Here is a 16,164-nt window from a genome sequence, read left to right on the forward strand (position 1 = left end):
TTACTCTTTATCTCAGTAAGTGTGTGTTTCTTCCTTTGTGCTAGTCTTTGGGAGCTTCATGCAGCCACATGTTTTGCATTTTATAGATATGAGATTGGTGGGCATCCATGTGGATTTCATATTTTTCTTTAAACTATTTTTTTTCTTCTTTATTTTCTTAATACAGATTCATATTGTAATATACAGATTAATACTGGCTAATTAATACCGATTCACTGAATTTGAGTTTATTTAAATTATAGTTTTGACTTCTCTTTCGTGGATAAAAAAAAAAGACGAGTCAATTAGCTTCGACAATCAAGACATTTTGTTTATAAGCATATACATTTATGTATTGGTTGAAGCATTAATGCGCCGTAAATATGGTATCTTTCTCTATGGCTTGAATGAAGGAAATTAGTACACGAAACCAATATTTATATGTTAGGATAGAATTCAGTTTTCTAAAATGGTTTGAGTATAAAATGGATGTGGAAGACCTTCGTTAGTGTTTAAGTTTAACTTAATCCTTTTTAACAGCAAGTGGAAACATAGCCAAAATCTGTGAAAAACTTCGACATAGTGAGAAAGACAGAGAGTAGTAGTAGCATTCAACGTTCAAACCAGTCTTTTATCGTTTCAAACTTTCAATCTCTAATTACTGTTTGTTTTTTTTTTTTGACAAACAATCTCTCTAGTTACTGTATAAAGCTGATTTCGACAGTTTTGACCAGATAATAAATTTATTTTATTCACTAAACCGAACGTCATTTAGCAATTTAGTTATAGTTAGTACTTCGTTATAATTTATTTATATTTCTTTTCAGACCATTTATTTTCAGTATATTATATTTATATATTTAAAGATTTAAATATCATACTGTATATTATTATAGCTATATATATAAGAGAAAGTGTTAAGAATATATAGTTTGCAGTTGCACTGATATCAAGATTACGGGTGAAAAAAAAAGATAAAATAAAAGAAATTACGTAAGATGGCATCAATTATAAGAAAACAAAGTGGCATCATTATGGAGTATTATTTTTATTTCTAAAAAGGTTTACGAATTCAATGAGGTATTGAAATCATAATTAACATTTATAAATCTGTCGTTCGTTCATAATATAGATGATTAGATTCATTGCATTGCATTTTTATGAACTCTTCTGTTGTCTCTCTAGATTTAGTTCGATATAAAGTGTGGAACTCTATTAACCGACATAGTCCACCTTGTCCGCATCGTTTCCCTATAATTTCTTATCTTATAAATTGCATTAACTTTGATATACTGCTAATGCGCAAGTAACTGTTGAGACATTTGTTTATTCTTGCATTTGGTCATTCATAAATAAATACTATCATAACTCATACGATTAAATTTCGCCTAACTATCCGCTGCTACTTCACGTACTCGATCGGCACTATTATGCACTCGCAAGTGTTCTCTAATTCCTCTCCCACTCATTCTCTCAAGAATAATTCTATCAAATCTGCAGACCTTTCATGCATCTGGAAATTAAATTGGAAAGACGGTTCATGAACATGAATTACAGAAGTAAGAAATAACAGAAAATCTTCTAATTAGAAAGATATGGAGATAGTGAAAGAGAATGCAAAATAATCGAAGAAAATATAGTAATTCTATTTCTCTCAAATAATCCAGACTGAAGCATAGGTTTTGGTCATTTCTTTAACTATAGAATTGTTATAGACAAACAGAAGAAGCAAAGGAGCAGACAAAACACTGTAGAACCAAAAGAGCCATGTGAGGCTGAGCTGTAAATGTTCAACTCATCCAAAAGCCCCAAAACAGAAAACAATATTTAAAAAAATAAATAACATATAATTGTGAAATGAAATCTATCTTTCTGGATTCAGATTTTAGGGTTTGACTAAAACTCTGGTAACGTTTGTCTTGTTGTGACCCTCACGTGCTTCACTTCCAGTCCTAATGGGAATTTCCCCACGTTTCTCCAACTAGGGCTTTGACGCGTGGCCCTTTTATACCGTATACTCGACGACATATAATAGTTGTGTACGAAAAGTTATCTACGGAAATTGCAAAAACCATGTCCCTTGAGAGTGCAATTGCATGCGCATTTAGATTTTAGATTCAAGATCCTACAAGTTTTTGTCAGATCGAGTTTCTTAAGTGAAAAATGTATTTTAACTTCCCCATATTATCGACAATTAGAGATGAATTAATTAATTACCAATCAACTAGCTAGAGTAGGATTTATATTTTGAAAAACTTATTTATAAAAAGCATGACAAGGGAATCTAGACATATAGATAGTATCAGAGGACTTTTGTGGTGGATAAGTAAGCTGTATCTAAAGTTTATTTTTGCTGTCTTCTTGTCCCCAATTTTCTCTACATCTTCTGTCTTCTTCCTCTAAAACTTATTACCTCTTTACATTTTTGTTATTACTTAAACAAATAAACTAGCTTTTCACCTCACTAATCTCTGATTTCTTAACACTTAAGTCCTTGATCACCAACAAAAAGACAAACAAACACGTCGAATTATTATTATGTCTTTACTTTCTGTTTTAATATCCGAATTCTACACTAATTTCCGGATCCTTGAGAAAAAAACAATAGAAAAATGACTAACCCACCCTAAAGTAATACTATCATTTAGTTTTTCTACATATGAGGACGAAAGGGTGAAAGGCCAATATTTATGATGGATCTAAACTATCCGGTTCGGTCATGACTTTTCAAAATTTGGGCTTCGACTGGTCTAATCATATGTTCATGGATCGATATTGGCAGTTACCTTTCATAAATAAAATATGCATGCTTTTTATCTTCTAAACATCCCTAACTATAGTACACCATATCACGTCGAGTACTATATATAAGTCTAATGAACCTCACGAGGGAAAATACAAATGCCCACATAAATCCATCAAAATCTGTCCCCTCAACTTATAACCTCAAGGGAACACTCCAGCTAGCATTCCCACATCATAAATCCATTATAGTCATTTATGGAGTAAACTTCAAGCCCAATGATGGATCTCGAGGTTCAAAAACTTTAATCTCATACAAAATCATCATCATGATTTACAGAAACTTGATTAGGTCTTTGTAGAGACATTTGAATCTGAGCATCAACAATGTTGCTAGTGCCATGTAAACGCTTATAAGTAGACAACTTGACTCTTTTTGTGGTATCGTTGAGAGATAAAGGTTGCAGCGGTTCCCGAGGTCTTTGTTGTGGTTTGTTAAACGCACGTTTATTTACAGTTTGGTTCCGATTGTGCTCTTCGGATTCCACTAGTTTCGGACTAACATTTGATTCGATGGGAATGAGCTTCCCATCTACCTGGTTTGTGAAAACAAATGTAACCTGCAATGTTTTTAATAGACCATGAAATTAGTTATCACAAAGCCTGTAAAACTATTGGCTTTTCGATAAATCAGACATTGGGAGAGTTTATGATGGATTAGATTAAAAAAAATCGGAGACAACTCACCTCGTCACCTGCTGAAGCTTGCAGTATAGCATCTGGAACGGATTTTGCGGTAAAATGATGACCCCAGCTAGCTAGATCTTCTTCCAATGGAGTGCCCACCTGAGAATATTCACAGGAAAAATAAGCTTTTTAGATTAATCGGAAGGCAAGAGACATGAGCACTTGAGCAGAGTTTGTAGCTGACGGTAGAACTGATGAAGAAGGGACCTGTCTCTCGGAGTTTTTTAACAAGTTCAAGCATCCTGCATCTTTTGCAAATCCACCAATGTCTTCTTGGTCAATGTCAATCTGGCAAGCATTGCCATCACCGTTGTTCTCATTTCTTTCTTCGATGTTTTCAGTACCAGAGGCATCATTTTGGCACCGGATGCAGCTCATCTTTTCATGGATTTCAGACCTAGTCACATTACCAGGAAAAAGGCTTTGAGTAAACCATTGGAATGCATATAATCTTGAGGTGCAAAATCTGTCTCCAGAAAGGGGATAGAAGAAACCATGTCTGAGTTGGCACAACATATTTCCTGAATTCAGAAGAAACACATACCTAACATCCCCATGGAAGGAAAATAAATCTCGTAGATCCTCTGTGGAAAGTAAGTTCCCCTGTAAAATCAAAGATTCTGTGGTTGATATTCAAGCATTAGACACAAAATAACTAATAGATGAAGCATATAACATTCCATCAAGGACCTGTCTCGTGCTGTTATCCGCCTGTTCATGCTGAATAACTTTTTGAAGCCCTTCTTTTGACATCTGGCGCTGGTAAACCTACCAATGTACCACATAAAAAACCAATATGAATCTGAGTAAACAATTACTCCCCCGAGGAAAATTGAGTAAAAGATTAGGCTAGTTATGTTGGTGTTATGCAGTACCTTTTCTTCAATAGTTCCGGTACTAAGAAACCTGTAGACATATACTCTTTTCTTTTGCCCATCTCTCCAAACTCTAGCCGCAGCTGTTTAGACATCAAAATAATGCATGTAAAGCACAATCCACCATCTCTTCAAGATTGATTTCAAACATATCTAAGGGGAAGTTAGGATGGTAATTACTTGTTTATCATTGGCAGGATTCCAATCGGGATCGAACAAAACAAGTCGGTTAGCACCTATTAAATTTAATCCACAGCCACCCGCCTTGCTGCTTAAGAGAAATGCAAACTCATCCTACAAAAGCCAAAAGTCAAATCAGGTTACACTCAGGTTTGAAACAAGAGCACAAATAGATAAGCTCATGTACCTTTGCTTGGTCGTTCAACTGGTTAACAAGCTTCTGCCTCTTGCTGATTGTTGTTGATCCATCCAGCCTCAGAAACGGATACCTTCTTTCACGACAGAGTTGAGCGAAAAGATCCAATGTCTGGTGAAAAAGGTGCAGGCTATGATTATTGTATACTTAGACAGGATTTCAATTGCTATATATATGCAACACACCATCATGTTCATTTTATACAATCAAACAACAAACATAATTCACTTCTTGATGTTTGTAATAAAGAGTTGCTTTTTGGTTACAAATAGACAAATCAGGGTAAGGAGTTCTTTAGCTTATCCAGTATCACATGCAAAAATTCCACAAAGTATGATGGTTCATAGAAATCAGGATAACATAACACATAGCTTATGTAAAGACTAATTCAAAAAAATTTGCAACATCCATAATGAAATTTAGGCCAGTAATAACATCACTAGTGACAACCAGCAGCTGAATCTGTTCAAAATCCATGTGGGGGCATTTCACACTTCATTCTCTATGACCAAAATTATGCACTGTCCCTTTTATATCTAACCCAAATTAAGAATTTTCAGCATACCTGTGTGTAGTTTGATACAAGGACAATGCGGTCATCAGTTTTCCGACGTAGGTTGGCCAAAAGTCTGGAGAGAACATGCATTTTCCCAGAGAGCTCGACCCAGGCACCATCACCTCCAGTCCATGCTCCAGATCTGAAAGGATAGTTCCCTTTAGATCCCTAGTAGTGACACACATGCAAACATGCAATGAATTGAACTACAGATAGAAGCCTACCTCCCAGAGAACATTTCTGCAGGGAAAAACTCTAAGCAATTCTCAAACCCAACAGTTCCAGGACTGCCGCTTTTTATTGTATCGTAGATTAGCTACATAGAAAAAGAATAGGGCTATCATTAAACATAAATGGGAAAAAATGATGAAAAAGATTTTGTTGATCAAATAGATCATAGACCACTGAAATTTATAAAACTAGAGTCTTAATAGGAGAACATGATAATGGCGCTGTAAGATGTTACAAAGATGACTCAGAAAAATATTGGAGAAACTTAAGCGCAAATCGATGATGCTAAGACTTTTACCTTTGGATGATTGCAGAGCTTCTTAAGAGCTGTTATATAAGCCAAAACTTTGGTTTGCTTTGCATTCTCAGCAAGTGCTCTTTTAAGCTGCAGTCAGAGGTACGCATTGTATATAAATCTAACTTAAATATATTACGCTACGTAATAAGAATGACTGAATCAATTCTTACATTTTTTGAGCTAATAAAATGGTTGTACAAAGTGGACTGGAGAGTAGTCATCTTGCAGCAAACTACTTCAATTATCTGTGAAACATCCAGCATCAAGATTTTGATGTATTTCTGGCTTCAAAATAAAGAAAGCAGCAAAGGGAAAAATTTGTAGCTACGAAAAGAGATGACACATTCATAAATATGATTATATCACTGCTTAACCTACAGGTATATTACTCGATATGACGAAACAGTTCGACATATCAAGAAGTAGTAAAGGCTCGAATTCTAAAGCATCGTAATAAACTATATTCAGACTGCGTCAAATGCAGAAGGAAAATCACCTTAGGTGGTAAGTGATTTGAGAGCAATGCATTGGTTCTCCTCAAAATAAACTGTAAACAAAATGAAGCTTCATAAGATATAGCAGTAAAAATTGAACAACATTACAACAAATCTAAATGGTTAGTTGAAGTAATGCCTTCAATGATCATCATACCAACATCATCTAAGCATATTGCATTTATTTTAAGAGACATATCTTGATGATGATGAAATTTTATTTAAATATAAAACGCTAAGAAGAATCACCTGATTGACTTTTGAACTCAGTTCTGCGGAGCGGTCAGCAGCTAAGTTTTTTTCTTCCTCAGTGGCTGTAGGTTCTCTTCCACATATAATAGGTGTCTTATGTTTCATATATTTAAAAAAGGATGCATCAAAAGAAGGTAGTGCAAGAAACATAATCAATTTAACTGAAATTTTATGACACAGATAAACAGTGCAAACAAATTCTCTCATCCAAAAACTAGTTCTAAAAGAACACAATTTCCAAAGCCATGAAGCAGCAAAACCGGAAACGAAACAATATAAATTATAGCAGCAAACTATACACTACAAAGTAATTTAGTCTAATCCTACACTTTCAGGCCAAGAATAGCATAGGAAAATTGATCTTAACATAGTTAGAGATGACAGAAAACAAAATTATCAAATCGGCATCAAAATACAAAGTCTGTCACCTCATAATAATGGCGAAAATGCGCAGCATCACCTAAACTCCCTGGATTTGTAAAGTTTACCATGGCAAAAAACTCTTCCAAGTCATTCTGGAACATTCAGATGCATAAATAAAAGTGAAAGCTTAGTCTTAAATGTCAGGAGATATTTATTAGAGATAATCAGTGAAACTTTCCATTACCTGCATGGGAGTTCCAGACAACAAAACACGACGTTTGCATGTCAATGAAGCCAACGCCTGTATTCAAATATGATGATAACCAATATTAGAATATAAATTGGAAATAAAGTATATCAAGCTGGAAGGATACGAAATAAGAATGTATTTGCATGTTACCCTGTTAGTTAGTGTCTGGTCATTTTTCAACCTATGGGCCTCATCACATATTAGAAGATCACAGGATTCACTCTGCAAGAACTTGGATGAGTGCATTCGGAATGTTTCGTAAGAAATGATAAGTACCTGTTGACATTAATTAGGTGATAAGTGCATTTCTCAGAGAGTCAGCTAAAAAAGTATGCACAGCTATACCTGCAAAGCACTTCGTGGTCGAGTGAAACTATCTATTCCAGATATAACATCATCTCTAGTGCTCTCACAGAGGGCTATAAGACGAATCCTGTCACCAACCCATTTCTTAATTTCAGCTTCCCAGTTACTGACAAGACTCGTTGGTGTAACAATAATGGCCTTTTTAACCATAGGCGTCCCATCAAATCCTTGACAAAGAAGCGTGTATAGTAAAGTAATGGACTGCAGTGTCTTCCCCAAACTGTCAAATCAATTTAGAAGGAAATAAGAACTTTACCTAGAAAATTATGCAGTTTCAAGATCCAATTTTTAAAAACAGAGAAGATAGATTTTACCCCATATCATCAGCCAGAATGCACCCATTTATATTTGCGGACTCATGTAGTCCCGACACACAATCGAACATGAACTGGACACCTTCTCTGCAGTCTCAGAAAAACCACCTCACCATGTAAGTAAAGTTGTATACACATCTTCGATGTCAACAACAGATAACTTTATACTCATTGCTTTGTTCTATTCGCCAGCCGCTCACTGAGGGTAATATCATTTTAAACGAAGAGCACATTTTGACGTGGTTCAACACGAAAAATATTGAATGCTTTGGAATTTTTAAGACGACAGCACAGATTGAATATCAATTTTACGATCTTTAAAAGATCACACTGTACACGATGTCAATCCTTTGATAGAAATGAATACCTTTGATGAGGGCGAAGAAATTTGACAAGCAATGAGTGCACCATGATTGTTGTTACATTGCTCATTCCATCTTCTTCAGATTGCCACAATATCAAGGGTTCAACATCAGGTGGCAAACAAACAACTTCCTCTTCTTCATCTTTCTCGATATTGGGCGATTCTTCTAGCTTAGTAGGTAAAACAACCACAACTGGAGTTGTTGAACCCCATGGGACAAACCGTTTTCGAGCCGAAAGACGACGAGAGAGTTGCCCCGTGGAAGTATAACCATGAGAACACGGAGGCTTGAAGGGCTTCCTACAAACTGCCGCTCCTTCTGAAACTGAAAGCACCCGAGGAAGGAGTGGCTGCCGTTGTACGACCAGATTGCCCCTGTCAACCAATTCCCATTTTCATAAAACAATCACCCTAAAGGATTTCTTAATATACTACAACAGTCGAATACCCAATTGATACAGCTTCAGATACCCAATCATAATCATCATTACGAAACTAGAAAATATCGATTTCAACGGAGTTAATCGAACACGAGACGCGAAGAAACCCCCAAAATTTCGAACTCCAAATGATATATATAGACGTAACGGAACGAAGCATCTATCAGATTCAAGTTAAAATTGAGATCGAGGAGATTCTATTACGCACCTCAAAAGATCATTGACGTTCTTAGATTTCCGATCGGCGTCGGATGAAGGAGAAACCGCCGGACGTTCTTCGCACTCTGGGTTTTCGATTTCCCCTTCCGATTCCTGAGACTCTTCTTCATAGCTATCTCCGGAATCTTCGCTATCGGAAGATGAAAGGATCTCTATATCTTCTTCCTCCATTGTCGACACACACACCCCCTACGAGTCCAGAGAGCTCCGCTTTTACACCCCACTCCTAAATTTTCTTTTGGCGGCAAGAAATAAACCAAAAACAAAAAGGAAAATAAAAAAACAAATAATTTTGAAAAAAAAAAAAAAACAACCCTACGAAAATGACTAAAATACCCTTCAGCGTATATGGTACGCTTTAACATCTCCTCTCAGTTAAGTTAATAAATTTCATGAATGTTGTAATTTCCCCCAATTTTTTTTTTTTTTTTTTTAAAGTATTTACGATTTTAAAAAATAAAAATATCTAATTCGTCGAGGAAGGTTGATTACTTGACCCAATTTCATGGCCGCACCTGCAAAAAACTTGTCGACTCAATGTTCCGATTATACCCTTATCGCTCTCTGCCCTCTCACAGACCTCTCGTTTACCTTCCTCGTCTTCCTTCTCGCTCCTTCCGTTGCCGCGCCACCGCAGATATCCCTCTTGGAGACGGAATCCGATTACCTCGGGAACCGGATTCAACCTCTGACACGGCGAGGTCTCGGGATGTTTCCGTTTCCGCCGGTGGGAATGGTGAAGGAGCTACGTGGAGGAAGAGGAGGTTGCTCTGGTCGAAAAGTGGACAGAGTTATTTGGTAGATGACGGCGACGCGCTTCCTCTTCCTATGACTTATCCTGATACATCCCCTGTGTCGCCGGATGTGATTGACCGGAGGTTGCAATGTGATCCTGTAGTCGAGGTTTTGTTTTTTTTCAACCTTTCGTTTATGGAATTTGATGATTGGATAAGAGCCTCAAGGATACTTGCACTTCTTCATTTAGATGAATATTTGAATTGCTTTAGCTAGCTCAACTATTAGCTCTATCATGTGCCTTCGAACCAATCACTATGCACATATACATGAGTAGCTTCTGTAGCTTATAGATTGGGTTTTGATTGTTCTTTCATATATGTAGCCATATTCTTGAAGGCAAATGATGTTTCTGAATGTGATGTGAAACATTTTCATTGGATTTGTATGGTAGAATCATTGGTATCAATTGTAATGTCAAAGTATACATGCAAATTCTTAGTGATATGGGATAGGGTTAGATGAAGAATGGTAAAAATGGTGCTTAATTTTGGCATGAACTATCCTTTTCTGAAAAGATATGCTGCACTTGCTCTTCTGGATAGGCAGTGGTAACATTACGCTTAGAATATATCCTGAATGAGGCAGTTTTTGCTTTTTGCATGCTTTGTGATTGTTTTTTTTTCTAGTCTTGATATACCCGACCAATTCTCAGGATTGCAAGGAAGTGGTTTATGAATGGACTGGCAAGTGTAGAAGTTGCCAAGGGTCTGGAACTGTCAGCTATTACAAGAAAAGGGGTAAAGAGGTTATATGCAAATGCATACCCTGCCAAGGGATTGGTAAGTTTCTGACTATGGTTCTTTTTCTCTGGTTTATTTTTTTTCCTTCCAGTGACTTTTCTGCCACACTATTTGAGTTTTGCACTTTGATTTCTACCTAGTGTATATTGACTTTAGAAGTTTCACCTGATTGCAGGATATGTGCAGAAAATAACATCTAGAACGGACATTGATGTGATGGAAGACTTAGATAAGGAAATATCTTGACCTTGAATGTGCTAAAAGAGTCCCATTTATGCATGCATGTGAGCTTGGATTTGTTGTTGAAGTTTATTCGTTGCACGTAAAAAACCACAACACAGAAGAGAGAGATAGGCGCTTCTTTGGGATGTTTGGCCCAAACAAGTAAATTGGAGGTATAGACAGAAACTACTGATTCTTGCTCAGATAATGGCGTCTTCTTTCACCAATACACCCAAATAGGCAATTACTGTTTTATATGTATCAAAACTCGAGACGCGATGAACTGCACGAATTTTTGTGTGTTTTAGGCTGTTTCAATTTTACTTTGTATATCCCAGAGAAAAGATAGTTGTAACACGATCCACTTCAATAATCTTAATGTGCTTTTGCCAGTTTGCCTCTTGGTCTAAGTTAAGTTACTCTAGTGTTCAAAGGTGGTTCAATAACATGAACAGATGATATACATATTTTCCATGAATTGAAAGGAATAAATACAGTCATCTAGAATTGCAAAAGTAGAACTGTTGGCCAGATCCTTGATCGACCCCTTTCATGTTATGATGTGTTCTTCAATTTTCGAGGCTAAGAAACATGAACCTGTAGTTTCTGAATTATCACTAATGAGCACTAGAATCTGATCAGCTGTTAGCAACCCGAATTTGGCCCGTGTTATTTGTGCTTGGCATGTTCTCAGGAGACGCCCTACAACAAGTAAGAATTTTTTTAAAATGCTTATCAAAAATTCAGGTTCTTTTTAAGATACCAACTTGGTAATGATTCTTACTGAATAGTTAGGCCCTTTCTCTGGAGGATTACACTAGGAATTGTACCTTTAAGCTTGTTGTTCTTGATGGACCTGCAGATTATCTTATTAATCTGATACACATTTTGATACAGGTCATAACTTTAGTTTGTTTTATAACCAAAGTGCACATTTTTGTTCATGTCATCAGATTCGTATATCGGTATATGTTGCTGTTAAAAGCAGAGAGTGGGGAAATTAGTTTACAGTGTGCGGAGACTGGGAAGCTTTGCAAGTGATTCAGGAATCGCTCCAGTGAACTGGTTGTCCTCTAAATGTCTGCCCCATTCCACAAAAGAAAACGGTTAGTCCAAATAATCTAAATCTTTTGCACAACACCTAGAAGTTTGGTTACAAGAAAGCATACAGAGTTTCTAATCTCGTCATTGGACTCAAATCTGGGATCGGTCCTGTGAGTTTGTTCTTCCCCAACCATCTGCAGACTCGGACGTTGCAGCTGAGACTTATTTTACAAAAAGAAAATCCCAGACATAAACAACTTTTAGAATGTGAAATCCTTACAGATCTTTCAGGGCAGTCATCTTGTTTATGCTTGGTGGTAGAGAACCAGATAGTCCAAGATTTGTCAGATTTCTAGCAAAAGAAACAAAATCCTAGATTATGATTCTTTGAGATCTAGACTTAGTGCCTGACAGCTAAATAAAAAGCTTCACTAGATTATTGAGTTGACTTACAGAGAAATCACTCTGGTGATTTTGTCTTTGGAACAAGTTAGGCCAGTCCACGAGTTAGCACGAGGGAGGCATGGGTCGCCTGACCAATCTACTGGAGGCTACTTGATGCTTTCTAACAGATCTTCCATTGCAATTGCTGCATTGTTTGTTCCAGTGGCTTCATTTATTGCAAAATAGACGAAAACATGAATAAGAGAACATTGACATTACCATCTTTAATATTAGTGGTTCCACCAAGAGGAAGAACTTGAAACACTTCTCCGGCGTTAATTACAGGTCCAGCGGGAGCATCCTTGGCCGGAGTCAATGTGATTTGAGTCTGACCCGACAATGGCCACTGGCCAGAGTAAACCATAACCCCATTAGTGCTCACATTGAGCTTCCTCAAAAAGGAAAGTCCATTGACTGAGACATCAAAAGATCTCCAGCTCATGGGGCCTGGACTCCGATTGTCCTGAAAATACAGAGCTACATAATACTTTGTGGCCGGAAGAGGAAATGGCGGCCATTGAAGCTCTAGAGGCTTCCCTATACTTGCTGTGAATCCTTCCACAAAGGCTTCAGGCGGTGGAACATTCCAGAAGTTTGACGGGTTGATTCTGCTTCGAGAAGTCACTGTCGGATGCTTCTGCTCTGAAAACGGTAGCCATATACGGTTGTATCGATCATCTGGATAGCTAGGGTTTCAACATGTAACATACCATCAGAAATCAAGGATAAGAAAATGAAAATGTCAGATGATCAAACTAAGGAATGAAAAAGATCAGCACCTGATAATCTCTCCGTCTCCTCCAAAGCTGTTCCTGGCTACGAGGCTGAGCTTGTAAGACCCGAGGTCCGTGGAATTGTACATTGTATCTTCAAGAGATTGGACATCTAAAGCTGATATAAAAGGCGATGACGAAAGGGTATGCGCATTCTTGGCTAGACAAACACTTAGTCTATTCCCAGGAACACCGACGATGATCTCGTAATAAGAACTCTGACCCTTGGCGTAATCCTCTGATGTATTCACAACGCTCCATTTAGTACCTCCGACGATCTGATCAAACACAGGTGGGTTATCTTTACCGTCGAAGTTACCATAGTAATAAGTGGTTCTAATCAGATACTTGGAGGCCTTGGCGACAGGGAAGTTATAACAGTGTTTACGCGATGACTTGTCAGGGAAGTAACGTAGTGTGGAAAGGATCGGAATGAGATCTTTTTGCTTTATAGTCGTCGTGTTTCCAAAGGAGATGAATCCTTCGTCAGGTGCGTAATCTATCTAGTTCTGATTCGTTGAAGAAGATGATCCACAATTTAAGAAGAAACCTTCCACATGAATTGAAACAGCACGACGTATTAGTGTAGTATATAACAATTCTAAGGCACGGATTCAAAAACATTTTGGAAATTATAGTATTAATGATTATCGAGATTCGATCGTAAATGTAATGTTACCAGAAAAATAATAAATTAGAATCACAACAAATAAAGAATTGATACCTCGAGGAGGAGGGAGAGCCGTAGAGATGGAGAAGCATGATAAGAGGAAGAAGAATAATAGAAACATTATTTGTTGAAGAAACAGAAAACAAAAAAAAGAACAAGAAGATCAGATTCTTTCCATTGTCGTTGATGGAGGAGATAAGAGAGATTGAACGTAGAGAAAAACGCTGTTGAAGAAGATGTCTGGTTACCTTATTTTTGCAATCAAGTGTAAATTTTTTAATTAAAGAAACCTTATGTTAAGAACAAGAAGGCGCCTGTAGCTCAGTGGATAGAGCGTCTGTTTCCTAAGCAGAAGGTCGTAGGTTCGACCCCTACCTGGCGCGTCTATTTTTTACTTTTTAATGATTTTTAATTTGATTTTAAATGAAAGAGCCAATAGGAACAAGTGAGTCAGCAGAGTGACCGACGCGTCCTAAAAAAGCGTAGCGTCAAGTTGAAGCAAAAGACCCCCAACGTTATACCAACGCTAACCGAATCTCCCAAACAGATTCTCCTATAAACACATGAACCAAAAATCCCCAATTCCTCCTTTCTAAATCAAAATCCCTAACTTCTTCTCCTACAATCTCTCTCTCTCTCTCAATTTCTCTGAAAAAGTTTCCAATTTCGTCTCGATTCCACCCAGAAATTTCGGTGACCATCACACAAAAGACTCGATTCCAACTCCGATAATCACTTTTTTTGCTACCTCTCTCTCGATTTCGTTCGTTTGATCGTATCCATGGGTACTTCTCAGAGTCGGGAAGATCGGATCACCGAATCGGATACTGAATCCGATTCAGATTACTATGACGAAGAAGAAAACGAGGATCAGTACGATGAGGCCAGGAAAAAGCAAGAATCATCACCTTCTTCTTCTTCTTCTACAGGACCATCTGATTCATCGTCTCTCGATATCGAGCAGAAGCTAAAAGCCTTAAAGCTGAAATACCCTTCTTCTTCTTCCGTGACGCCGAAGATGAAGAACGCTGTTAAGCTTTACCGCCATATCGGTGGGAACACACCCAAAGCGAAATGGATCGTTAGTGATAAAATGACTTCTTACAAGTTCGTCAAGACTTCGACGCCCGACGGAGAAGATATTGGCGATTACGATGATTGTGAAGAATCAGGTGAAGGAGGTGAGTCCTTTTGGTTTCTAGGTGTTGGTGATGGTTCTAAGGTTAAAGCTAGGGTTTCGACTGATATGCAGTTGAAGATGTTTGGGGATCAACGTAGGGTTGATTTCGTGAGTAGTGGTGTTTGGGCTTTGAAGTTCTTGACGGATGAGGATTATAGGAAGTTTGTTACTAGGTTCCAGGACTATCTGTTTGAGAATGTGTATAAGATCAAGGCGAGTGATGAGAGCAGGATTAAAGTGTATGGGAAAGATTTCATTGGTTGGGCTAATCCTGAGGCTGCTGATGATTCTATGTGGGAGGATGCTGAAGCTCCACCTGATGAAGAAGAGGAGACTCAGGCTAAACAAAATAGGGATTTGACTGAAGAGTTCGAAGAGGTTGCTAATGGTGGAGTGCAGAGTTTGACTCTGGGAGCGTTGGATAATTCCTTCTTGGTGAATGATTATGGTGTTCAGGTTTATAGGAATATGGAGCGTGGGATTCATGGGAAAGGTGTGTGCGTGAGATTTGATACTGGAAATTCCAAGTTTGGATCGGGTTCTAGCCAGACGACACCAAACAAGGCTCTTTTGATGAGGGCAGAGACTAATATGATGCTGATGAGTCCAGCTAAACTAGGGAAACCAAACTCTACTGGTGTTAAGCAGCTTGACATAGAGTCTGGGAAGATTGTGTCAGAATGGAAGTTTGAGAAAGACGGGACTGAAATTACGATGAGAGACATAACAAATGATACCAAAGGGTCGCAGCTAGATCCATCAGAGTCTACCTTTTTGGGATTGGATGACAATAGGCTGTGTCAATGGGACATGAGGGACAGGAGAGGTATAGTGCAGAACATCGAATCTCCCATCTTGGAATGGACACAAGGGCATCAGTTTTCTAGAGGAACAAATTTCCAGTGCTTCGCTACTACTGGAGATGGGTCAATCGTTGTGGGATCGCTTGATGGAAAGATAAGGCTCTACTCAAAGACCTCAATGAGAATGGCGAAAACGGCTTTTCCAGGACTCGGTTCACCAATTACACATGTGGACGTTTCTTATGATGGGAAATGGATACTGGGCACAACAGATACATACTTGGTTCTTATATGCACCCTTTTCACAGACAAAGATGGTCGGACAAAAACAGGTTTCAGCCGAAGAATGGGAAACAAAATACCAGCGCCAAGGCTGCTAAAGCTAACACCACTAGATTCACACTTGGCAGGAAAAGATAACAAGTTTCATGGCGGTCACTTCTCATGGGTAAGTTTCACTTCATACATCGCTAGGTATCTTCCTTGGATTCTTGATTGTTAGAAAACCAAATCTCATAATCTTTGTTGTTTATTGTTTGCAGGTAACGGAGAGTGGGAGGCAAGAGAGGCACATAGTAGCAACAGTGGGGAAATTCAGTGTGATATGGGACTTGGAGCGGGTGA

At 37.9% G+C, this 16,164-nt stretch overlaps 3 protein-coding genes, 1 non-coding gene and 1 pseudogene across 4 annotated transcripts in view; 3 read left to right on the plus strand and 2 right to left on the minus strand.

Moving 5' to 3' along the window:
• Positions 2,904 to 9,094, minus strand: LOC104784145 (protein CHROMATIN REMODELING 25-like). The gene is made up of 21 exons (XM_010509210.2): positions 8,856 to 9,094; positions 8,211 to 8,582; positions 7,844 to 7,930; positions 7,509 to 7,749; positions 7,314 to 7,439; positions 7,158 to 7,214; positions 6,979 to 7,065; positions 6,548 to 6,643; positions 6,301 to 6,351; positions 5,975 to 6,049; positions 5,805 to 5,891; positions 5,500 to 5,591; positions 5,285 to 5,417; positions 4,711 to 4,830; positions 4,525 to 4,637; positions 4,344 to 4,428; positions 4,159 to 4,236; positions 4,013 to 4,071; positions 3,676 to 3,865; positions 3,469 to 3,567; positions 2,904 to 3,341 (listed from the first exon to the last, which is right to left on the minus strand). The coding sequence occupies exons 1-21, from the start codon at positions 9,035 to 9,037 to the stop codon at positions 3,033 to 3,035; spliced, it is 2,739 nt and encodes a 912-aa protein (XP_010507512.1). The 5' UTR covers positions 9,038 to 9,094; the 3' UTR covers positions 2,904 to 3,032.
• Positions 9,342 to 11,018, plus strand: LOC104784154 (protein disulfide-isomerase SCO2-like). Its single transcript, XM_010509219.2, has 3 exons — positions 9,342 to 9,769; positions 10,317 to 10,443; positions 10,580 to 11,018. The coding sequence occupies exons 1-3, from the start codon at positions 9,404 to 9,406 to the stop codon at positions 10,648 to 10,650; spliced, it is 564 nt and encodes a 187-aa protein (XP_010507521.1). The 5' UTR covers positions 9,342 to 9,403; the 3' UTR covers positions 10,651 to 11,018.
• Positions 11,121 to 13,678, minus strand: LOC104705582 (annotated as a pseudogene).
• TRNAR-CCU lies at positions 13,868 to 13,940 on the plus strand. The gene has a single exon. It is a non-coding gene; the product is annotated as a tRNA-Arg (tRNA).
• LOC104705592 (protein CYPRO4-like) overlaps positions 14,077 to 16,164 on the plus strand; it is a 2,898-nt gene continuing 810 nt past the window's right edge. The window contains exons 1-2 of the mRNA XM_010421620.2: positions 14,077 to 15,988; positions 16,083 to 16,160. Coding sequence (XP_010419922.1) covers positions 14,339 to 15,988; positions 16,083 to 16,160 — 1,728 coding nt within the window. The 5' untranslated portion in view covers positions 14,077 to 14,338. The remainder of the gene's footprint in view (positions 15,989 to 16,082; positions 16,161 to 16,164) is intronic.

This window comes from Camelina sativa, chromosome 1 (genome assembly GCF_000633955.1).
Source record: "Camelina sativa cultivar DH55 chromosome 1, Cs, whole genome shotgun sequence".
Classification (NCBI taxonomy): Eukaryota; Viridiplantae; Streptophyta; class Magnoliopsida; order Brassicales; family Brassicaceae; genus Camelina; species Camelina sativa.